Here is a 25,747-nt window from a genome sequence, read left to right as displayed (position 1 = left end):
GCTCAAATTGAAATTACCAGTTTGTAATTAGAAAAGACTTTAAGAATCATTTGATCCTATCTATCTTCCACTCCCCCACTGTGATGGTTGCAGGTGTAGAATCTAAGGTCAGAGGGCTTTTGACTGTTCTACATGGGCGGGGGGTGGGGGGATACTGTAGGTGCTGGGACCAAAAGCCCCACCCTCTGCTCAGGAACTAGCCACCTCTCTATTGATTAAGTCTGGAGAGATGCTTCAGATGTTAAATATGTATAAGAGAACAGAGATATTGGAAGCAAACTGCATTCCGATATCAATAAAATTGTCTCTTTCTAATGTTAAAACAACAGCTAATACTACCCCTGATATTTTCTAGTTATTAAAGATATTTTATTAAAATTATGATATAATAATGCTTCAATCTACATAAGACCCATTGGAATATTGCTTATATTTGTTCCCATCTAAAGCTTCAGATTAATTTTTTTCCCATGAATACAGGTGTCCAATAAACAAAGACCCAATGAGGTGTAATATTTGGTGTAAATATTTCATTGTGTTTTTTATGTTTATGTCCCATTTCTTGATCTTTGCCTCAGATTGAAAGACATTTTTTCAGTGTCTGTGGAGTTTAGCTTCCATTTATTGACTTATTTTTGAAGTTGGAATGCATTAGCAGAGATTATCTTCAACATGGGAGATTTCCCAATTAGCAAAATGGATTTGCCAAGCAGGAAAAAGATAGCTGTACATGCCCAAGTTCCTACTGGTGCCTGCCAGGAAAGTAGATTTGGTGTTAACCCCTGTGATGAACATGTTTTTCAGGGTGGATCACTTGTACACGTTCTTTGTTCAGTGGTCTCCTGATGTCTATGGGAAAGATGCCAAAGAGCAAGGCTTTGTGGTGGTGGAAAAAGAAGAACTGAATATGATTGACAACTTCTTCAGTGAACCGACCACCAAGAGCTGGGAGGTGAGACTCAAGAGAGGGCTAGACTGTCCCTTAAAGTCCAGTCCACAGGGCTTCCCTGGTGGCGCAGTGGTTGAGAGTCTGCCTGCCGATGCAGGGGACACGGGTTCGTGCCCCGGTCCGGGAAGATCCCACATGCTGCGGAGCAGCTGGGCCCGTGAGCCATGGCCGCTGAGCCTGCGCGTCCGGAGCCTGTGCTCCGCAACGGGAGAGGCCACAACAGTGAGAGGCCCGCATACCGCAAAAAAAAAAAAGAAAAAAAAAAAGTCCAGTCCACAAACAAAATGTTCTTGTGTCAAAATTCCAGTAACCTCTTGGCTGGCAAGAAGTCAGATTTCCTGTGCCTCTTTGAAATCACATGGGGAAAAAACCTTATTCATCTGTGTTGAAGCTAGTTATGTGTGTCAGAAAGACCTCATCTCCACCCCTACAACCCAGCAGTTTCACTTCTCTTTTTTGAAACTGCTGCAGGGTCCCCATTACGTACAGGATGAAAGTCAAGCTTCTTAATTTGACCTAAAAAACTGTTCATAATTTTTTTGAGCACTTACCACACCCTTCTCATGTTAGGGGCACGGTGGATGAGATCAAGGAGTATAGATAAATCATTACAATATAGTGAGATAATTACCGTTGTAGGTGAAATGCCACGTGCTATGGGAGCATGTACCCAGGCACCTGAATGGAGCTAGGGAATCAGGAAATGCGACCCAGAAGGAGTAATCTGAGCTGAGATCAGAAGTGGGAGGACAGGCAGTTGGGGTGAAAGTGGGACATGGAACACGGAACATGTTCTGGCCAGAGAGAAAGGTCTATGTAGAGGAATGACCCAGGGGAGAAACAGAGAGTGTGGGACATTTGATGAACTAATAAGAGTTCAGTGTAGCTGGATCATAAGAGTGCAAAGCTGAGGGAGTGGCAAGAAATGAAGCTGGAGATAATGAAATGGCAGATCACGAAGGACCTATGAACTGTTCGTCATAGGTTTGGTTTGGCTGTTTTCCTAAGGGCAGTAGGAAGGCAGCAGTTTGAGCTGTCCTCAAACAGCTTCAACCAGTAGGAGCTGTTTGGAGCCTGGAGAAGTAAATACAGATACACATTTTGGAGAGCTTGCTCTTGCTGGCAGATGTTCATGGAGTTGGACAACACTTGAGGCTTGAAGACCCATTAGGAGTCTCTTGCAGGAATCAGTGTTGAGAGAGAACAGTTGCTGAAAGAGCGGCAGTGCAGAAGATGGAAGATGTCAAGATTGATCTCTTGGTTTTTAGAATGGGAACTGGAGGGATCGAGGTACCTGCCCTTCACTGCGATAAGAAGCATAGCAAGAGGATTAGATTTGGCAGAAAACGCTCTGTGTTCTGGTTTTAATCTAAATTTGAGGTGTCTGTGGAATGTCCAAGAGACAACTGAGAATAAAACTTAGGAAAAAGATCTGGAGATATACTTTCGGAAGTGATTAGCAAAGTTGAAGTTGTGAGTGTAGGTGAGGTCAGCCTAGGAGAGTGTGTCCATTGGCAAAGGAGCAGGACTCAGAACAGAACCCTTCAGGATGCCAGCTCTAAGGGGCCAAAGATAGTCGAGCCCACAAAGGTGACTGAGAAGGAACAGCCAGGGGAGGGCATGGAAAACAAGAAAAGTCATGTCTTAGAAGCCAAGGGAAGAGAATGTTTCAAGAGGGGAGTAGTGGTCAAAAATGCCTAATGCTGCGGAGGAGTCAGAAGGTAAGAACTAAGCTATGTCTTTTGGATTTAAAACCAAGGAGGTAATAGTTGGTGACTTTGACAAAAAGCAGTTTCATTAAAGTGGTAGCTTCAAAATGCAGCTACCAGTGTTCAATGAATGAATTGGGGGTGAGTAAGTGGAGCTAGTAAAGGTGGGCAAACCACTCGAATTTGGTTTTGGAGAATAAAAATGAGATGGAAGGCTGGAAGAAGAGGTGAGGGTGGGGAGGTTTTCCCTCTCGTGAGAGACACTGTAACGTTTTGGATGAGGTCAGCGGGAACGGTGGAACAGAAGGTACAGAAGATAAGGGAATAGGAGAGGGAATAAGCGGGAGGCTGGATCCCCGAGAATTGTCCGGGAATGTGGGGGTAGGGATAGAATCGGTCTTAGGTGGTCGGGCGGCAGAAAAGAATAGGATGTGTGCATATAAAATGTAGACTCACTGGCGGTAAATTCTGCCATTGCTCATTTGATTATTTCTCTGCAGCAGGAGGGAGCACCCCCTAGAAGTGAAGGAGGGAAGACTTAGAGGAATACGGAGAAGGTCTGAAGTAGCAGCTATAGAGACTAGGAAAAAAGCCAACTGAAGAACTGCAGTAGGATGGCTGTCTGGTATTGAAAGCCCTGGTGGGGTCTGACACCAGGCTGCAGTGAGGGCAGGTTTTCTCCAGCAATACTCCCAGCCTGGGTTTAGATTCATCAAGTGGGCAGTCAGATCTTCCAAGGCTGGAACTCTGTCAGACTGGGATGATGAAGGATGATGAGGCCTGCCCCTTGGGTCTAACTCCTTCTGGAATGCCAGGTCCCTTCATATGTGTGTTTGCCCTCACTCGTCCCTTTCTCATTCACTCCCTCGCAGCCCGAATGTGTACATGCACACACACAGCTTTCCATGTCAGACTCCCGTCATCCTTCAAGGTCCAGCTCATGTGTCACTTCTGTGATGCTTTCAGCCAGAGTTACTCCTCCTGTCCTTCCACAGCCCATTGCTCATAGCTCTGTAGTGTATCGCTCAGCACTTTACTTGTTTGCATGTTTGTCTTCCCACAGTTCATAAGCTTCTTGTTTGAAACCATTGATTAAAAATATTCAAGCCTATTAGGCTGTCCCTCCCTTGGCTCTTCATATCAACTCTTTTTCTGTCTCTGGCCAGTCTCTCTGAGTATACTTTGCTTGTCCCTTTTCTCATGGTGTTCCCTAGTTTGTCCTTGGCTCTCTTTTCTTCTCATCTATTACATCTTCCTTGGACGAGCTCATCGGCTTTCAAGGTTTCTGCTGCTGACTCCCACCTCTGTCTCCTCCACACACCTTTCTTCCAGGCTGCTGTTCTAGAGCACATAGATGCCCCACAGGCATGACTGGGTCTCCACGAGGCAGAGATGGTGTGACACTGGCATTCTGGCCAAGGCGTCAGAGAATATCAATTCCCGTCCTCCTCACCTAACCATCTGTGCCCAAGAGGCCCCCACCCCCATGAGATATGCGCACAGACGAAGCATAGCTAGGAAATGTATATTTTCTTAGTGAGGCTATGGTCTCTTGCCCAATATGGAGGGCCAGAGAGAAGGTTTAAATTTCACTGGGGATTTAATCCTTTCCCGACTAGGCCTGAATATCTTGAACTGAAGCAGCCCGCTTTTAGGCCTATTCTGCATCTTTCCACTAATCCCAACCTTGAATCTCAGCTCTTGACAACTCCTGTGGGAGAAGAGGCCACACCTACCAGCACCAGAGGAAAAGGAGCTAAAGGGGCATGCAGAGAGAGAAAGGTCTGCTTCCAGATCTAGAGTAGAGTGGGCTTGAGTGAGCCACTCAGACTGAGCCACTGAGGAGAATGAGAGGGCAGATCCCTTTAGAAGGTGTCTCTAGACCTGTAGTGGAAGAGGAAGAAAAGAAGAAGGGATGGAGAAGGAGGAAGAAATGGGTTGGCTTGTTGCGAGCTCCTAGTGTACTTGTTAACACTTGGGACATGGAAACAAAAGATAACTGGAGAGAGAGGTGACTGGACTGTTATCCCTATTTCTTTTTTTTTTTTAGATGTTGGGGGTAGGAGTTTATTAATTAATTAATTTATTTATTTTTGCTGTGTTGGGTCTTCGTTTCTGTGCGAGGGCTTTCTCTAGTTGTGGCAAGCGGGGGCCACTCTTCATCGCAGTGCACGGGCCTCTCACTATCGCGGCCTCTCTTGTTGCGGAGCACAGGCTCCAGATGCGCAGGCTCAGTAGTTGTGGCTCACGGGCCTAGTTGCTCCGTGGCACGTGGGATCCTCCCAAACCAGGGCTCGAACCCGTGTCCCCTGCATTAGCAGGCAGATTCTCAACCACTGCACCACCAGGGAAGCCCCTATCCCTATTTCTTGCCACATGGAAGAGAAAGTCAAAAGTACAATGAGGAGAAGAATGCTGTCCAAGCTCCCTCCCATGCAGGAGCAAATTCTGCTTACTAGCATTACCTTAAGGCCAGGCCACTGTGATAGCATTGCTTCATGGTGGCATTGCTTCTCCTCTGTGGGTGGGGAAGAGGAACCTTCACTCCCCTGACAGGTGTCTGATCCTCAGCGTGTCCAAAACGTCTCTTCATCTTTCCCCAAAACTTGCTTCTTCTCATGTATTCCCATCTTAATTAGTGGTGCCCCAAGCTAGAAGCCTAGATATCAACCCAGATTCTTCTCTTTCATCATCATATGTAGTCAGTCATCTCTAGTTAGAATGTGTTGATTCTGATCTTACGTAGGGTGGGGACCACTGCCCTAGTCAGCTGTCTGCATCCTTCACTTAAACTCTAGGGCAACTCCAGTCAACCCAACCACTAAGTCCATCCTCCATACCCAAGCTCTTTAAATAAGCTTTACTTCTTAATTTTATAAAAGTAACACCTGCTTTTATTATAGGAAATTTGGAAACTACAGAAAAGCACAATGCAGAACATTTAGAAAATAGTATCTAACCACACATTACTTTTGTACATTTTTTGGACTCATTTTTTTCTATTTTAGGGTGTTTTCTAGGCGGTAAGGGTGAGAGAGTATTTTTGCAAAATGGGATAATGTTCTATGTATAGTTTGGTGTCTGGCTTTTCTCACCTGACATCTTGTGAGAACTGTATCATATTAAAGATTTTGAAGCCTCATTTTAATGGTTATATAATATTTTAAACCTCAATCAGAATTTATTTAACAATTCCCCACTTTTAGGAATCGTGTTGGTTCAAGGTTTTCACAAGGATGAGATGATCTGTAACTCTGACTGTTCCCCTAATTTCCTGAAAGTGATATTACTTAGTATAAGGCTATTGATTTTTTTTTTAAGGCTCCTAATCTTTTATATAATGACAATTTTCCAGAAATGTGAGGAATACCCTTCTTCTCATTGTGCTTCTGGCAACAGAAAGTACTATTTCTATTATCCCTTTCTTAAAGCTTTCGCTAATTTGAAAAGCTGATAAATGATATACTGGAATTATTTGTGCCACATGCCTGGCAAAGCACCTGGCACTTGCCATCATATAGAAAGCACTCAGTAAATGTTAGCTGTCATGAAGTGTCAGGCACTGAAAAGAATGCTGTCTCACTGGCACAAAATCCAAGTGATTCTGCCCTAGATTGTGTCCAGGCTCTTGCATTGAGAATAAGTTCTGGCTGACCTGAGACTGGTCACCAGTTATCTCCCAGAGCCTCATTAGAACTGACCCCCAGGATGAACTGTGTAGTGGCGCCCGATCTCCCAGGGGTACTGGAGACCAAGAGGCCATTTTCGATCTGGAAAACTCACAGAAAGATCCCTGAAAATTGATCCAATGGTAATCTACATTTCTTTCCAACCCGCTGATATCTGGTCTGGGCAGTAGAGGAGGACTCATCATGCTTATTAGTCATTAAGATTAATATTTTGAAAGGTTAAAAGGTGCTCTTTAGAAAACCTGAATCTAAACTAACATTTTTCTCAGCCTCATATAAACCGGATGTTCTTTCAGTTCTTTGAAGTTTCTCATACCTAACAAACATGACGGTATTGAAGTGAAACGCCATTGTTCTAAGCGTAATGAACCTACCTCTGGTAAAGGCTCCTTTTCATATTTCCTTTGAGATTCAAACTGACGTCAGGGAACACACATAAACTTTTAAAATGAAGGTTTCGCTTTAGAATGCAGAAAAAAAAAATCTGAAAAGGCAGGGCTAGAAAAGCTAGCTCAGCCAGCTGGAGGACAATTGGGAAGAAAAGTACAAGACAGAGAAGAAGAAAAAAAACAACAATGCGGTTTTGTTGTGCTGTTAGGAAACTACCATTTCAAAGGTGAAAGTGTCTTTTTACAGCCTCACAGCTATGCCTAACAGGAAGTGTGTGTTTGCTCTAAATCCTAATTTGGGTGTGTTCCTGTAGAAATATTGAACTGTCTCCTAAGGGAAACAGAAACTCAATCATGCAGGAAACGAGATACTGCATAAACAGTTGTAGCTCAGTGTGGCTGTAAGTAACAGTGGTGTGGAGGCAGATAAGAGAAAAAACCTGCACCTCTTTAGAGAGCAAGCAGGCAGTTCACACTACTTCACGATGAGAAGATTGCCCCTGGACATTCAGATTTTCTATTGTGCCAGACCGGACCAAGAGCCTTTTGTGAAGGTATGTTGGAGTCCTGAGGGCTAATCATGTGCCCGTGAATCCTCCAAGCTCTGCCGCTAAGATGCTTTGAAATGCTTTCTAATTAGAAAGGATCGTGCTAATACTTCAGCCAGAGCAGGTATTTTATTCACTTTGGAGAGAGAGATGGTGTGGTTTGCCCTTTCCCTTTGGAGTCAAAACTCCATACTGATTTTTTCATTCCACAGCCCCACTTTGTACCTGTGTTAAATGTAGAGTTCCCCCCAAATATATGCTTTATTTAATACATTTAAAATGCTGGATGTGTGATTCTTCAACAGTGTTTTCTTTAAGTAAATGCCCCTTGAGAAGACGGTAACATTTAAGGGCTAATTTCCTTACCTGTATATCCAGCTCAGATGACAGCATTTTGGCAACTAAGTAGTCATTGTCTGACAACCTTCACTAAATGTAATGTAAATGTTTTTTCTCTATGATGCAAAAGTCATTAATATTTGTACTCAGGAATTTTGGTGAATTAGTTACCTTCTGTCTGTATCCTTCAATTACAAAGTAATTTAGTGATTTATCCAGACTTTCGGAGAGGCAAAAGAAAAATGATTTTTAACCTGGTAGTTTATAAGTGTATTTATGATGAAATAATAAATGTTGTGTACAACATCATGTTTCTGTTCTCAGCCTTGAAGGAAAGATTATTTTGATGGTTTCTCAACTCTCCATAAAGAATCATACCTAATTGTAATTTAGACTAAAGCTTTGTGTCTCTTTGTATTGTTGCTTTCCTTAGATGTTATCATTTGCTATTTCTGTCAGGGTTGGTTGCTATGATCAGCCTTGAGAGAAAACATTAGGATTCTTGATTAAAGGACTATCCTTATCGTCCCCATTTCCCTATTTATAGAAGACTTGCTCATAGTATGATATCTGTTAGTCCCGTAACAATTCAAATTTAGATGCAGGCTAATGGAGAATAATTTAGGGCATTTCAAGGGTATAAGTCGCTTGTGGAGTTATACATAATTCTTACTTGATGACTGAGCAATAGTAAAACTGGAAAACTTGTGACTTTAATTTGTACATATTAAGTGCTATAGCTGTACTGTGTTAATTCTCCATTTGCTCTGAAATTGACATTGTGATTAGCCATTTCCCCCAAAGTGCTGGCTCAACTTATGTCCTGCTGCTAAAACCCTACCTGTTACAGGCAATTGTGTACCTGAGGTCCTTTATAGCAGGTGAAGGAAAAGCAAAAATATCGTTTTTCTTGGTTTATATGTCTTCTCCATTTCAGATCATCACCGTTGAGGAGGCAAAACGCAGGAAGAGCACGTGTAGCTACTATGAAGATGAGGATGAGGCCGCCCTGCCGATCCTGCAGCCCCACAGTGCGCTTCTGGAGAACATGCACATCGAGCAGGTGGGTTCTTCCTGGGGACTTAGGATGGGTGTCTTCCAAACCTTAGAACACATTTCCCACCCCTGGCATTTGCTCTTCTCACTTGGGGTGAAGCATGAGCCGAGCTTTAAAGGAAGAAACACCAGCAGCCTAACCAGGGCCCTTCTCTGCTTCTGAAAGGCAGCATCCCTGCCACCTTCTTGGGAGTGCAAGGACTTGGCCAGACACCTACGTCCATTCCCCGAACCTGAACAAAAAGCCATTTCTTGTCTTCAAAACAATTTTTAAAGTGTCCTACTATAGTCCTAATGTATTTTAAAAGGATCCAAATTTATCCTAATGATTATCGCAGAGTTCCGATGGTTTCAATTTATTGAGCTCAGTAAAAGTCATATAGCAAGTACACTTTACTTGCTTTATGAAAACCACCTACCACTAGGAGTAATTTTCCTTTTTCTGTACTTTTTTTTTTGGTTTACTTTCTATTTTCTGAACATCTCTTATGTGAGTTTTTATGAAATACTACGTGCTTGTATTTGAACTTTAGTAAGGGACCTCTTGTGCTTCCCCCATCAGTCAGCTTAGAAACCTGAATTTCAGACACCTTAAAGAATCATCAAGTTCAAGTCCCTCAATTTACAAATGCCATCTCCGAAGGCCCAGGAAAGCTAGGCGACTTGACCAAGCAGTTACAGGGATGGAGTTCATGCTGATTCTAGAACTATGTCAAGCATTCTTGAGGACTTGAACATTTTATATAGCCTCCTTTGTGTGTATTTTTGAAGAGATATGCATTATTGATATTTATGGCAGCCAAGTTTAATATTAATGTAAGTGAAAGATACAAGTGTAATGAGGACAGACTACATCTGATTACTAGCATAAAACACCCGTGTCTTCTTGTTCTCACTTTGGTGGGAATTTACAGCTGTCAGTAGCAGCTCTGAGCCTTTGAAGGTTTAGAAAGAACAATTCGAGAAACATGAACTGCTTGGTGAAAGTCAGGTTGAAGTGTAAACAAGAGAGCATGTGTCTAATTCATACCTCTTTATCAAGCTAGGTGCTGTATCTTCAAATATATAGTGGCATAGTGACCCTTCAGGATCATCCCTGAGAGGGAATGCGTGCTCTGGGGAGCATCCCTGCCAAGGGATGATTTTCCCTTCTTGGTTTATAGTGGCAAATATTTGCTACAGTATAGGGGAGAGATATGGAAGTAGTGTAATTATCGAGTTTGAGCCACAGGCATCGGTTTTGTGCTACAAATTCATGAGTGATTTGTAGGCAGACTGTGTATTTACATCTTCATCTTTGGATTCACAGCTGGCCCGACGCCTTCCAGCAAGGGTACAGGGGTATCCATGGAGTCTCGTATACAGCACATTAGAGCATGGGACCAGCTTGAAAACTCTCTACCGGAAGTCAGCATCACTAGACGGTCCTGTCCTATTGGTCATCAAAGATATGGATAATCAGGTGAGGCTTGTTCCTCTTATAGAGGAACATTTTTTTTTTTTTTTGCGGTACGTGGGCCTCTCACTGTTGTGGCCTCTCCTGTTGTGGAGCACAGGCTCCGGACGCGCAGCCTCAGTGGCCATGGCCCACAGGCCCAGCCGCTCCGCGGCATGTGGGATCTTCCCAGACCGGGGCACGAACCCGTGTCCCCTGCATCGGCAGGCGGACTCTCAACCACTGCGCCACCAGGGAAGCCCAAGGAACATTTTTTTTAATGAAGCTTTTCAAACCTACACAACAGTAGAGAGACTAATACAATGACCTCTCATCACTCAGATTCTACAGTTAGCAGGACTTTGCCACATACACTTCATTCTTTCCTTTGTTGGCTTTTCTTCCCTGAAGTATTTTGAAGTAAATCCCAATTATTATGTCATTTCACCTCTACATACTTCAGAATGCATCTCTAAAAAAGAAAATGGAGCGTATCTCCAAATACAGTCACATTCTAAGGAATTTTTTTCCTGTACTCATCATGGAGTATATATATATATAAACTCTATATATAATATATATACTGTAATATATATATACTATAATGATATTCTGTAACCTAAAACTGGAGAAGCTGGAAGAAAAGTCAAGTCTAGATTTGGACATAGCTGCAGAAAGCAGTCCCAGTGCCATACCAGAACTTCTTCCAGGTAGCTGAAGTAGTGCCCACCAACCTTGCCCGCATAGTTGCTGAGATGGAGAGTCAGTTAAGGCCATGGTATGTTGTACCTGAAGGGCCCAGTTGTTACGAAACAGGAGAAAATGCTCTGGACCATTGCTTAGTGCACTTTCACCCACGTTGCTGTCGGTCTTGGAGGCACTGGTGAAATCTAGATATTACCCCCATCTCCCCTAAGCTAATAATTCTTCACTCGGTCAGCCTGGAGTATGAGTGGAATCTGTCCAGGTTTCTTTCATGTACCATCCAGGCCGACTTCTGCTTCACAAAAGGAAAGCATCTTTCAAGTCTGCTCTTTATTCATTTCAACTTGGTCTATATTATAGCAAGAAGAAATTTCTTTACACTTTTTGTAGGTGTCATTATTTTCTCTTCCTGGCATTTGGAAGCAGGGTTTACTTGACAACCATTTATTTATTCATCCATTCAGAAAATGTATAATGACTGTCTGTTAGATGTGGGGCACTATTAAGCATTGGGGAGCTTACTGAGAAGCCATATAATTAGGATCATTTTAGGGGAAACAGATTTTTGCTGTCATAATTTGTCTTGGGAAAAATTAGCAGAAAGAAGGGCACTGTCTTTCTCAACGGTGATCATTCCTGTAAGTAGATTAAGAGTTGTGAGGAATAGTTTAGTTACTATCATTGTTCCTACTGTTATTTACTGATTGAGAACACTTTATTTAATCATAGTCCAAGCTGAACAGTAGGGAGAGTCAAGTTAAAAATTTAAATAATAATAACAAAGGTTTAAAATGGAATTACTTAGGGATTTAGTGAAATGTTTGCAAAGTTAGGTGCTACTTTTTAGATGAGATAGGGCTAGATGGTTTTAGACCACACACACACACACACACACACACACACACACACACACACACACGCGCGCGCACACGCACGCGTGCCCGTACCTGCACCGTAGGTATAGATTAGTTCTATTAATTTACCAAAAGAGAACTTGTTGGGGAATGTGTTGGCCTCACAGAGCAGGTTTTGATGATGCCCAGTATTACTCAGCTTCCTATCAGCAGATATGTAAAGGAGGCCTGCCTATACCTGAAGATTACACTGTTTGTCTAGAGGTATAATCTTACTGGATCTGGTGCCCTGGAGGCATTTGTGTTATTTGAAGGCATAACTCTGCTTTCCCCACCCCACCTACCCCCAAGGCAAGGATGCGGCTTGCTGTGCTTGGGAACATGATAGAACAACACCTGTAAGTTTATCTGGAAATGAATTATATAAAATTCTAAGATAAAAGCATTAGGCATGCAGAATGGCAGGCATGAGGAGTTCTACGGAATCAATCCCCAGTGAAACAATCATTACTGGTGGGAATTATAAAAACAACAATCATTTAAAGTCTCTGGAAATTGCCCTAAGGGCATACAGCAAGTGAAGAACCATTTATTTAAGAAAATCTAATGAAGCCCAGTAATAATAGTGAGATTCTGCGGTATTTGAAGGCACAGCCTGCTCCCTCCCCCAACCCCTGTTCAGACAAGCTTCCTTCTGGGCACGTGTGGACAAGATGAGGATCCCTCAGCTGCCAGCTCCCAGGCAAAGACTATGATATGCCTCCTCTAGGGGCAGGTCCCCAGCATGTCTTATCCCCTACCCAAGATCTCTGTTTCAGAGGCTAAATTTCAGGGCTCTCTTCCTCTGACCAGCCCCTTCTCAGAGGACAGTTGCTCTACCTTCTGCATGGCAGGCCGAGAATACAGGGGTCTCTATTGCCCTTGCTTGCTCCAGCACATAGGGCAGAAGTTCCATGTCAGGTGAGCGGAGCCAAGACCAGTGGCTGCTGCCCCTGCCCAGCACCCTGCTCATAAAACAGGACTGTACCTTTGAGAAAAGCAGGCCACTGTCCAGCCCCCAGCTCCAGGGGAAGAGGCGGACCATAAAACATATAGCTCAGAAGCTCTCTCCAAAGGAACTGATGTTATTTAGAAGAACATGGGGAAGGTCAAGCCAAGGGACACTCTAGAGAACAATGAAAATTTTGGTGGTAAACAACTAAGAGGAGGCTGGTAGTTCCATGAAGGCAGCAAACTAAGCTGTAGACCATCTAGTTTACCAGAGAGAACCGGGGAAAGAGACAGCTAAGGAGAGCCTTCCTGGAGTCAGGATGAACTTCATAGACTGGCCACAGAAACTACCCCTGCAAAGGGGCCCAAATTTAATTGAATGAGACCGTGGAGTAATTTATACCACAAAGCACTGTGGAAAATAATAGAACAATCATCAGGTAATAGAGTCCGATCTATATTAACTTAATTCCAGTGAAATATAGAAATGTTACTCCTATATTGCTCTATGACATCTTTCTACTTTTTGTGGTAATTCTGTTATATTACGTTGATATATATTACAAACTCAACAATAAACTGTTACATAGCTGTTTGTATAATTTTTATCTACTAAGAAAGCTGAGAGAAGAAAGGAGAGCAATTATACATTTATAAGTTTTGTCATATTAACTTTCCTTTTACCACTTTGGGCTATCTTCATTCATTCCCCTGGATTCCTTTGTTCTATTACTGTCAAACATGTTAAAATTTTCGATGGTATAGATCCAACAATACCATTATTCTACAATTTCTTCCTAAGTTAATTAATAGAAAAAAATAAAATGGACATTTTCTTACATAACCATAATGCTATAATACCTAAAAAATTAACAGTAATTTCTTAGTATCATCATATCTCCAGTGCTTAAACAGATTTCCATGATTGCTAAGAAAATTTGTTACTGTTTTTTCCTTGTTCTTAACAGCTCTAGGGACAGGTTTTGGTATGAAGAACATGGGTTAGAAAGAGATTCTAGACTTCTACTCTACCTAATTTTTAGTATTTCAAGGAGCTAGGAACTGAGTGTACTTGGTAAAGAAGAGATTCCATGATGATGATAATCCAATTTAAATTAGTTTGAAAACTTATAAGACATTTTTCAGGTAGACTCCATTTAAAGCATTGTTTCTTGGGACTTCCCTGGTGGCGCAGTGGTTAAGACTCCACGCTCCCAATGCCAGGGGCCCGGGTTCGATCCCTGGTCAGGGAACTAAATCCCACATGCATGCCACAACTAAGAGTTCACATGCCAAAACTAAGGAGCCAGCGAGCTGCAACTAAGGAGCCCGCATGCCACAACTAAGACCCAGCACAACCAAATAAATAAATATTTTTTAAAAAAAGCATTGTTTCCCAAGTGGGATTTGGAGAAAATATATCAGAATCACCTAGGGACATTTCCAGAATATATATTCTTGCCAGTCCTCACTCCTGCACACACTGGTCAGGATCTGAGCAGAGGATAGGAAGCTGAAGCAGTGGACATGCGTGTTCTGAAAAGACTACTCCTTCCAACCCCAATAAGAAATAATAGAAAAATCATTGATTCAGATACATCTAACCCACCTTTAAAGCCCACAGTATTACGGAATTGTTACTTTTTTCTTAAAAGCCATTTTGAACTAAGATATACTGGATCAGTCACGTTAAGGATGCAGTTTTAATAAGTATGTTGAAAACTCATTTTTCGAATCAAAGGAGAGAAAAATTTATTTTCTCCAGGGAAACCTCTGGCCACAATTTTACTTAGAAAACACATCAGAGATATGCCTTCATTCTCTCAACCACTCATTTCTGTGTGCAAGATGCATCTTGTTAATGTTTCCAGTATGTCCTCTGTATTCACTAAAAGAAATTTGTCTCTGTAGTGGACTTCGGAAGTCTTTTAAAACTGGAGCAATTGTTGGCCTTTGACAGATAAGTTCTCTAAGCCACTTGGGTTCTAATGAGAATTGGGGACATTTTATTTGTTGGATGGTGGTCTTTTTTATTTAGGAACTCTGATTTAGTAATGATCTTTGCTGAAAGAGATATAATGAGATCTCAGAATAGGATTGTGCTAAAATATTTCAGAAAGTCTTTTTTTTGGGAGGTTTATGGTTGAAAGTAGATAAGGTTTCTGTTTTCTTTTGACAGATTTTTGGAGCATATGCAACTCATCCTTTCAAGTTCAGTGATCACTATTATGGCACAGGCGAAACTTTTCTCTACACGTTTAGCCCTAACTTCAAGGTACCTAGATGAAAGAAATACCCAACTTCCTGGTGTCACGGTGTCAGGAGGGTCGGTGATGGGGGGCTGTGGTTGGAGCAGCAGCTGTCCCATCCCGTTACTCGAGGTAACCTCATCTGGCCTCACTCTAGCCTGGCCAGCCCTTCATGACTGCAGCACAGAAACTGCTTAGATTCCCTCCCCAGGCCTTGGGAACTGCTCTTTTGCATGGTCTAATATCAGGGAGGGGTTGCAAGTCAGAGCCAACATGTGTCTGAGAGGTCTTTCCTACATCATAACCCCTTTGGAGATCTCATCCTGGTGTGGGAGAGGTCTGGCCGTCAGGAGCTTCCTCAGCCAATGGGTAGTGCCCTTGCACACACACAGGTACTATGCTGCTACTCCCTCTTCGTGAATTCTCCAGATTGAAATGTCTGTTCTCTGTCTTGTGTTTCTGTCCTAAGGTCTTTAAGTGGAGTGGAGAAAACTCTTACTTTATCAATGGAGACATAAGTTCTTTGGAACTTGGTGGTGGAGGGTAAGGTTTTTGTTGTTATTATAATTACCACCTGACTTGAGTGAGCCTGTTTTGACCCAGGTAACTGAAACTTTGGTGTCAGGTGATTTTAGCTAGTCCATGTGCTTCGATTATTTAGGACAGTGTGGTCTAACACATGACACTAAGAATTGAAGGTAAAATGACTTATTTATGTGTCTAAATGAGGGACTACTGCCACCCGTCTTTTAGGAAAGATGGGTCATTTAAATGAAATAAAGGAAATGTACCTTTTGTTTTATAAGCAGTTTAGGGTTTTGTCTGTGTACAGCATAAAAGAAAGAAGTTGGGGCAAGGGAGGACAGAAAGTGTGCACATAAAATTGAAATGTTTTCACCATTTTATTAACCTTTTCAGGGGACGATTTGGTTTATGGCTAGATGCTGATTTATACCATGGACGAAGCAACTCCTGCAGCACTTTTAATAATGATATTCTTTCCAAAAAGGAAGACTTCATAGTTCAGGATCTCGAGGTATGGACATTCGAGTGAAATTCAGACTGCCTTAAAATACGACATTAAAAAGACTGGGTTCAATCAGCCCTGCTAAAGCTGGCTGGAAGAGCAAGCCCCAGCCCAGACTGCCTCATCCCATCATAGTGCTTTCTTTCTGCCTTCATCTCAGCGTGTGATCACATTGCAGAGAGATTCTGAAAGGTACATGTGGAAGGCAGACGATGAAGAAAGAAATCTGAAGTCCAGATTGTTGAAAGACTTTATACTCTCACTTCCTTCAAATCCATACAGTGAGGAATCAGAATATTTATAGATGTGAGTTGAATGCAATTTTTATTTTTGTTAACTGTGAAAAAGAAAATACTGTGGAAGTATATACATTCCTTGTATATTTATCAATATAATTTTCATTACCAAAATGTACAGCATACTGTTGTTTGCCATGGAAAAGTTTAGTCTCATTTAGGAAAACTCAGAGTGCACAGCACTTAAAGGGAATATATGATTTTTAAAAACTGTTTTATTTATTATTTCTAGTATATTGTCTGAAATGTGTTGGCAGTTTTTTCTTTTAATGTGTCAAATTTTGAAATAAAGAAATGTATACATTTTGTGCTATGTTTTGGCAACAAACCCATTTGATTTATATAGTTTTATATTAAATTTTTTTTGCCCTGATTGTTTAGGGTGATATGTATATGTATGTGCTGCTTAATGTCCAAATATATATATGTATACACACACACATATATATATATACACATAATTCTGAATTTTTTAAAACTCAATACCAATGTTTATCGATTTGACTGTTGTAGGCCAGCTTTCCATTTAGTCATTAAAAAGGTACATTTTTAGTTATTTACTCTGAACACAACTGTGTAAAAGAAAAATAAGCTATTTCTCTCAGTCATAAGTTGATATTTACAGAAATGTATACCTTTATGATCCTAGATTTAGAACCCTGCTTTTGAAAAGAAAATGTTTTGCTTCTTATAAAATCACGTGTTAATAACAAAAATTGTATTTTTATTGGATTTTTTTGCATAATTTTCCCCAAGTTTTTACATTAATGAACAGGCCTCTGTTTGAAATGAGACTGAGTGTTTTAATTTCTGTATATTTTATATCAAATGAAAAAAAGGGCAAATTATCCCAATTGTCTTGATTTCTAGACTCTCTTATTTGAGAAAAATCAATGCAAAGAAATGCATTCATACCAAAATTAGAATAAAAAGTAAAAACTTGTTTTTTAATATCAACTCACTTCCACATCATAAAACACTCTTTTATTAAAGTTAATAATAAAGACTTGTTAAAATTTTAACAAATATTATTGACTGTCAGACGTTTATGAAAGCCAAAGACTGCTAATGGAAAAAAAATGTCAAATGATAGCCAAAGCTGAGAAAGTGGTCTGTCATAAGATACATACCCAGTGACCTTAGAAGGAAAAATTAATAAAAAGTAGTGTTTATATACCTGCATTTTAAAGAAGTAAACAGTTCTTAGAATGTTGGCCTTAAGCTGGCAGAATATTTCCTTTAGCTTATTCTCTTATTTTAGACTATTTATAAAAGAGAACAAACAAATTGCCAAGTGGCCTCCTGTCAGATCAACAGTTATTTTACTCCACCCACATTCCACGCAAGTTTAAATGAACGCTATAAAATCTTAAGTCTATAGCCTGGGTGCACTTTCACCCAAGTTCTCCTATTGAGAACTCTTGATTAACAACTTATTGGCAGTTTAACCTGAATCTGCTTGTTAAATTATGTGTTGGTATGAGATACCAGGAATGTCTCATGATGATCACGTTTACCATTTATGCCATTTGCAACCATATGCTATTAACGAAATGGTCATTTTGCATATAGTTCACTCATACCTAGTTTAGTCCATGATATTATACTTGTGAGAGCATATTCAGATGCTGTGTTCTCTATTTAAAACAGTATTGTCCAATCAGAAATGTGTGGCCCTTCATTTATGGATACTGAATATATGTAATGCAGTGCTAGCCCAATATTTTCAATAAAGGAATTTATGCATTCAGTGTGACTTTCTTTCCTGAGGATTCATTCAACAAGTATTTATTGCATGCTAGAGCTTTTACTTGAATGAGAGGATGATGAAGTATCCAAGACTAAATAAATGAGGTCCAGTGCTCATGTTTTTATTGCTGCCTTGGAAATTCCCTCTTTGTTCCCTGTAGCCACTCTCCTATTCTTTCATCAGTTCATGAAAACTGCTCCTGTTACAGTTACTAGAGAAAACTCTTGGCTCTGTCTAGCAGTTTCTCTGTTCTTAATCCTAGCTGTTCTTTGAATAGTGACTTTCTTTTTAACGTCTCTCTCTTGACCTACTTTCTAACTTCCATGAGAGACACCTTACCTTACCCTCTGATTTTCTTTGACATCCTGTCTCCTAGCCCCTAAAGATGAAGACCTCAAACAGTGTTCATTCCTTGCCAATTCCTCAGTTCATGAGTCTACTTCAAAAGATGTGGATGGGAGGGGGCAACCAAATGTCTCACCAGACTCTGTTGAAAATGATTTAGATATGCTACAAGCCACCAGGGACACCCTGAACTAGTGTGAGAAGTAGTATTGGCCTTCATTTGATTTCCCTTTCCTTAAATCCTTTTAAAGTTTTAGAGGCATATGAAACAGGACTAATGAAAGAAGTACTTTCCTTTTGAGGAAGGCATTAAGAATCTCTTAAACCAGAAAGGGAAGCTGAGATTCATGTTCTTCTTAGGATGCCTAACCTATTTTTACCAATATAATCAGATAAAGAAAGGTACGGAGGTCAGAAACCAAAGGAAGTTCCAGAAACTAAACAGCTGTACTGGCCCTTTGTTCAAGTATTAAAAGTATCTTTGACTACTTCCTTCTGCCCAATCAGGTCACTCACTCCTCATTCAGGGTAAGCCCTAACCTCAGAGCGTCGCATCTTCCTACCTCCTTGCCTATGACCATTATCCATAGTGATCTGCCAACAAAAGGTATCTTAACTGAAAAAGTGAGACTTTACAATTCACACCGAAATCTAAAATCCTACTGCCTCCACCCTTCTACTTCAGATCTCTAGTGGTTCAGAATAAAAACCAGAGACTCCCTGGTATGGTCAAGCAAGCATCCAAATGGTGTTTTTTGATAGAATATCTTTGGAGACCTATTTATTTTCTACATCAGTGCTGCTCAACAGAACATTCTACTCTGATAGAACTGTTCCATGAACGTGTGTTGTCCTTTACGGTCGCCACTAGCTTACCATACTGGTGTTGAACACTTGAAATGTGACTTGGATGACTGAGGAGCTGAATTTTTTATTTAATTCACTTAATTTTACTAATTTTATTTAATATTAAAGTATTTAAGTTTAGCCACATGTGGCCAGTGGCTGCCATATTGAACAGCACAGCCTGAGATCAAGATTTGGCACGGCCAAATCGTTATGTCATCAGCAATGAACTCAGACTGTTACTCCCTCGCCACAGAGAACCTTTAGTTCTCAGTACTTTGATTTGTCCCTGCCATTATGGATCCTTACAAAACGTGGTACCACCTAAAGTAACAGTGTGTCTCACTGCTTAGGTCATCAACTAACAAAAAGACCAGAGGGTTCAGTTCCCTGATTACACTGAAAACTTAGATCTCTATAGCATTACTGATCCTCATCTTTAATGAAAAATAACGAAAAACCTCTCCCAGTGCCCAGGCCTTGTCTCAAATAAACATTTCCTGCCTTGGCCATCAGTATGTGTTTTGTTGCCATACTGGACATTCTACTGCCATGGCAGTCCTATAGGAGCCATACCCCTCACCAGGCACCCATCCACAATCACAATGAACCACAGGAAGGAAAAACAATGTATTCCTTATGCAGAATTGTGCAACCAGTTTCAGAATCATCAAGGATTAATGAACTGCCCAAAATGCCTCAAACAGTTCTATTCAGTGACCAATCTTCCTTATTAAGCTTGCCAGCTGGGATGCCCAATGGCCCCCTGCACACCCAGAGAACCTGCCTGCCTGTGGAGAAAGTTTTCAATATCAGCCTGTTAGAATGAAGGGCGATCAAAAGGCATAAGAAAAGAGACGATTAGATAATCTTGGTGTCCTATTTCCCTATCAACAAGAGCCCATCATTTCATCAACCACTCCACTTCTAGGGTTACAAAAAGTCACCTTGATCTAGCTTAATATAACTCTGAGGTTACACTGAGGAATATGCTAAACAAGAAACACCTACAAGAAACACTCACATTCAACAAACTTTGATGATAAGGCATGTCTTCTCATGTCTCTGCAGCTAAAAAATCCTCCTTACCTTGACATATTTTGAAAACATGGGAATTCAGCCAATCAATTCAGCCTTTAATCCCCACAGCAGTCCATGGTTTAACCACAATCTCTACAGGCTCATGGATCAAACAGTACAGAGGGAATTCAGTAAAAGACAAACACTTCCTCCCCTATATCCCCAGAGGTAACAACCACAAAAGTTCCTTGTGTTTCCTTCTAGGGCATTTCTACGCATATATCCTTATTTATATCTTCTTCATATAAACAGAAGCATACTATGCACACTGTTCTTTAGTTTGTCTTTCTGATTTAACAATATACTATGAACATCATTTTTTATCGATATAGGTAGACTTACCTCATTATTCATTGCATGGATCTGTCATTGTTTAAACAGTTCTTCACTAATGGATTTTTTTTGGCTATTACAAATAATTCTTAGTGAACATCCTTGTGTATAGAACTTTGTGCATTATGAATTTGTATATTTGTAAGATAACTTTTAGCAGTGAGTCAGAGTATATGCACTTTTTATATTAAAAGATAGTATTAATTACTCCTCCCTAAAAGTTATACTAGTTTACACCAACTGTGTATGAGTATGCCAGTTAGTTACCTCACTAATATTGGTTATACTGATCTCTTTTTAATCTTTGCTGAATGTTATCTTAAGTTTCATATTCTAATCATGAATGATGTTGAACATCTTCCCACATGCATTGGCCAGATTTGTGTCTTTTTTCCTGAATATTTTGTCTGAGTCCTTTATCCATTTTTCAATTGAGTTATTCCTCATCTTACTGATTTGTAAGATTTCTTTAGTATACTCACAAAATTAGCCCTTTGTCATAAACATGACAAAATATAGCAAATATTTTGCTCAGTTTATATTTTTGAAATACATGCATTTTTAATACATGAGAAGTTAATTACAATTTCTTTGTAGTCATATTCATCATTCACTTCTGATAAAATTTCTGGACCATAATTTTTTAGATCAAGTCAAGTTTATTCAGCATGATTTTCACTCTTTATTTAAACCTCTCCCAATAGAATGTATTAACACACCCTTACTTTATCTAAAATGCATCCTCTTGCTTATTCTATGCTTAATTACACCATCCCTCATACTTCAGAACATTTAGAAGAACCTCCTCCAAGGTCAACTTCACTTTTCACTGGCCTGTAATCATCCCATTAACACATGTCAACATCTTCAGGAAAGGCCTTGGGACAAGATCTGAATATCCATCTAAAGTACCATCCTCCAGTGAGTTAGCTAGAGCTGAGCAAGATTGATGGACGACTTCTAAATCTCCAAACCCTGCAACAACACCTTGCTGAGCAATAAATGATGTATTAACAATAATAATATGAAGAGGAGAATGAGGAAGACAGGTAACATTTATTTATCATGACTTTCACCCTCCTTTTTATATGCATTTATCATATTTGATCCTCAAATCGAATATAGTTTAATTATTATCTCTGTGTTAGAGATGAGTAAACTGATTCTTCAGGTTAGGTAACTTGCCTGAAGTCACAGAGTTCATGAGGGTTAAAGCCAGGATATCTATAGTTATGACTGACCCCAGAGCTGAGCTCTTAACCACAACAGTATGCTGACCATTGTGTAGTCTCTACAACATCTCCACCACAAGGCTACCCACACTCTGCTTAACCACCTCAGGCACCAAGATCCATACTTTTCCACTCTGGAAAGACAGCTCTTTAATGGCTGGGAGGTCCTCTGTAGCTAACGAGGTCTTACGCATCCCTATAGCCCCAGTGCTTGGCAGGGTGCAAGGCACCTAGGAGTCGTTCGATAAATGTTTGTCAAGTCTGAGCAAAGTGCATAACTAAAGGAAATGAACTCCAGAGAATTTGAATTTGCCCAACATTGCACAGCTAAGCAGAACTTGGGAATAAAACAAAGGTTCTGGATTCCTGGCTCTCCTCCCCTTCCTGCTATATAGTGCTTAGTCACAAATTTACAAGCATTATTCTTAAGACTGTGAGGCAGGAAGAAATGATCCTTCCTCTAGCTGCTCAAGTTCTGTCCTTTGGGTCTTAGGGGTATTAAGTAAAGACTGAGGAAGAGATTTCTGGGGGGTAGGGTGGTGGTGGTGGGGTGTGTGTGGATGCTTCCTGGGAAACGAATTCCTTCATTTTCAGATCTCTTGGTTACTGGCATTCTGAAAAGCATAGACTGAAGGGAAGTTCCAGGGCCTCAGGGCTAATTTAGGGCATTGAAAGTGAGTCACATTCTGTTTCCACATGTGAAATCTGGAAAATAGCTCAGAAGACCATTCAAGGAAGATCAAACTATCCAGTGAGCCTGCACTTTTGTGATAAGGTTGAAAGAGTGCAAAGGCATATGATAAACTGGATTCCCCAGTTCTAACTCATTGTGTTGGTTTTGGAAGAAAGATTAAATCAGGCAGAAAAATCAAGGACATTTTATGTGGAGCATTTTTTATAAAATAATAATCTAGGCAAGTGTGTGGTACTGTGTAAGCATAAAGTAAATGTCAACTAGATCCTGGAAACTCCACTTATCAGCAAGTTATCAATACTTAAAAACTCTCTGTGCCTCAGGTTCCTCATCTGTAAAATGAAAGCAATACTACCTTCCTCAAAGAGATGTTAGAATTAAATGGATTAATATATGTAAAATGTCATTATACTGTTCAATATATACATTTACTTGTTAGAGATGTGCTTTTTTCTTTTCCCTTCAACATTGTTTCTAAGATTCTTCCAGGTTGTTATTGCTGCTATATTTCATTTGTGTGTGAGGTTAATATTCTTCTGTGTGAATGTACGAATGTACCACTATTTAATCCATTCTCCTGTCAGTGCACAGAGTTGTCTGGCTCTAACCATTGTCCTGAGGCCCATGAGAAAGAGCTTCACTGGGATGGAACAGCTGGTCCACAGAGTATGTATTTGGCTTCACAAGATAACCCCTCAATGTTTCACAAAGTGATTTTACCATTTACATGCCTATTAGAATATACTGTCCAACATCTGATATTGTTAGATTTCTTAGTTTTTGCCAGTTTCAAGAATGTGCAATGTTATTTCATTGTAGTTCTAATTTGTATTTCCCTATTAATGAGGATGAGCATCTGTTAATGTATTTCTTAGCCATTTATCTTTTCTCCTTTGTGAGATGTCTATTCACGTCTAATGCCTACTTCTTCTAGTCTGTCTTCTGGGAAGCGGTCACACAAAATCCTTGCTGTTACTACCTTAAGAATAATGGACATTAGTCAGTCTGTTAATCCCATCTACCTTTGATGAGGAGGACAAATAGATAACATGATGGTATCAGAGGTCCTCAGGCCCTACAAGGGTATTTTCTCAAGCATCTCCCTTAAGTGGACAATATCTAGGGAGAGAGGTGAAAAATGTTTGTGTTTTGCTTTGCAGATAAGTGTATTGGCACTTATTAATTTGATTATGTGATTTTTTTTTTTTTTAGAAGCAGCATCAAGCAGTTTATTTGTAATAATATTGGATTGGCCAAAAAGTTCATTCAGGTTTTTCAAAACCCAAATGAACTTCTTGGCCAATCCAAATAGTAAATATTTATTGAGCGCTTATGCATCAGGTACTATCCTAAGCACTTTACATATATTATCTCAATTAATCTTTACAATAACTTGTGATGGTCATGAGATAAGTACTCTATTATTATTTCCCAATTGAGGAAACAGAAGCCCTGAAAAATTAATGACTTACCTAAGGTGGAATCACTACTAAATGGTAGAAATTGAGGGAGTCTGACTCCCCAGCCCATGTCTTTAACCAATTAGATAACCATAGGTGATAGCAAGTTAGTTGGCAGTACAGCAAAAATAGAGGGAGGGCATGGTGGGTGCCCAGAAGCAATTCTGGGAAATGATGGGCTTTTGGGGTTTATGCTGGGTAGGGAAGGAAGTGAAGGTAGGAATGCAACAGAAAGCATTGAAGAAAGATCAAGAACAGAAATTACTCAGAAGTCAGGAAGTTGCTGGGACAGGTGCTTTCAGAGGTGTGAAGAGTCACTAAAGTTTAGGTTTTCAGGGCATCTGGGTAAATGTCAAGCTAGGACTTTGCCACAGGAATGAGTTGTGCTAAAGAGGAATGGAGGCAAAGGGCACTGGAATCCCTTTGTGTGATTGAGAAGCTATGAATCACGGATGCTGAGGTTGTCTGAGATAACGCGGGAGTCTGGCGGCATTTGTGGGCCAGGTCCTGAAGCTCTCTGTGAATCTGGGGGAGTGACCAAGAAGCTGGTGCACGATGTGATTATGCTTCATGCTATAGCATGATACTCGAAAGGGCGCAGAGGGTGGGGAGTTGCATACAGGTGGGAATGGGATCACCTGGACTGGCAGTTAGAAGCTAGAGAACGCCAACACTGCTTCCAAATCTCTCTCAGCATGTTGGAAGGTGGGGAGAAAAAGTAGTTTTTGTTTGTCGATGCTCAAGGGAAGTGATATCCTTGGGGGAATGCCAGGTTTCAGTTAAGGCAAGAAGGTGAAGGTATGGTTCTGTGAGGAAGCTGAGGATACAGATTAGGGTGCTTACAAATAAACTGTGGCTTTTAAAGTGGAAAGAGATTCAGAGTCAGAGACGGAAAAACGTTAGGGGAAAAAGCAGCATAGGATGCTTTGGGTATCAGTTAAGAAAACTAAAAAACAAATTTTAACAAGAAAAAGAATGAATGGTGAAGATGAGATTTATTGGCCTTGAGATTATGAAAAAATACAGGTGTGAATTTGACAAGAAAATTTACATTAACTTCAAGATGATGGGGGTGGGCTGATTTACATGGTAGCTGTTTTCTGTTGATTTGAGGGAGAAAAGAAGTGCCTCTGGTCTGGTTCTACTAAAGGTCTGGATCCCTCTATCATCCACCAACTAAATGATCGTGAGTAGGCTGATTCATCTTCCTACGTCTCATTTTCTCCATTTCTACAATAGGGGTAATAAAATCTACTTCTCTGATTTGTTATGAGAATCAAATTAACTTACATATATGAAAGTGCCTTAGAAAATTGCAAAATGCCAGACAAAGGTAAGGTGTTAGTCACATCAAACTTTGTTTATGCTGAATTCTTTATCAGAAATGCAAAGTCTAAGTATAATCTTATTTCTGATAAAAGTAGAAATTACTTTCAATGCTTTGAAGACATGGCTTTCAGGAAAGTATTATGAAAAAAAGCAGAAGTGTCTGCATTATACTCTGTAGGTAAGTAAACAAAATAACTTACCAGGGAAACAGCAGGAATGGGAAAATTGCTATAAGGAGATGGGATTTTTTTTTCTTTTATCATTCTCTCCATTACAAATAATTTACACAGTTTCCACTTCAGAACAACACATCAGGACTTCCCTTAAAGTACTTCAGCAAAGCTCAAACAGTCACAAGTCGGGACTCTGGGCCACTTGCCAGTATTTCTTCCAAGAGAGCTCTAAATAAGGCAGTTTAATAATTGGAAACTGGAAATTTCCCT

General features: G+C 40.4%; 1 protein-coding gene and 1 long non-coding RNA gene across 7 annotated transcripts in view; one reads left to right on the top strand and one right to left on the bottom strand.

The window, feature by feature from the left end:
• Positions 1-17,986, top strand: part of NCOA7 (nuclear receptor coactivator 7) — a 145,044-nt gene extending 127,058 nt beyond the window's left edge. For 3 of the 4 annotated variants that reach the window (XM_067702185.1, XM_067702186.1, XM_067702184.1), the window contains exons 11-16: positions 805-952; positions 8,561-8,686; positions 9,989-10,141; positions 14,843-14,938; positions 15,382-15,455; positions 15,831-17,986. In XM_067702185.1, the coding sequence (XP_067558286.1) occupies positions 805-952; positions 8,561-8,686; positions 9,989-10,141; positions 14,843-14,938; positions 15,382-15,455; positions 15,831-15,966 (733 nt within the window). In that variant the 3' untranslated portion in view covers positions 15,967-17,986. Of the gene's footprint in view, positions 1-804; positions 953-4,974; positions 7,291-8,560; positions 8,687-9,988; positions 10,142-14,842; positions 14,939-15,381; positions 15,456-15,830 lie in introns of those variants that run through there. The other variant, XM_067702187.1, reaches the window with a different exon arrangement.
• Positions 1-25,747, bottom strand: part of LOC137204563 (uncharacterized) — an 83,241-nt gene that overhangs the window by 53,660 nt on the left and 3,834 nt on the right. The gene's annotated exons all lie outside the window — the stretch shown is intronic.

This window comes from Pseudorca crassidens, chromosome 13 (assembly GCF_039906515.1).
Source record: "Pseudorca crassidens isolate mPseCra1 chromosome 13, mPseCra1.hap1, whole genome shotgun sequence".
In the NCBI taxonomy this organism is placed as follows: Eukaryota; Metazoa; Chordata; class Mammalia; order Artiodactyla; family Delphinidae; genus Pseudorca; species Pseudorca crassidens.
Note: the sequence above shows the minus strand (reverse complement) of the source record. Positions and strands in the feature narration are given on the sequence as shown.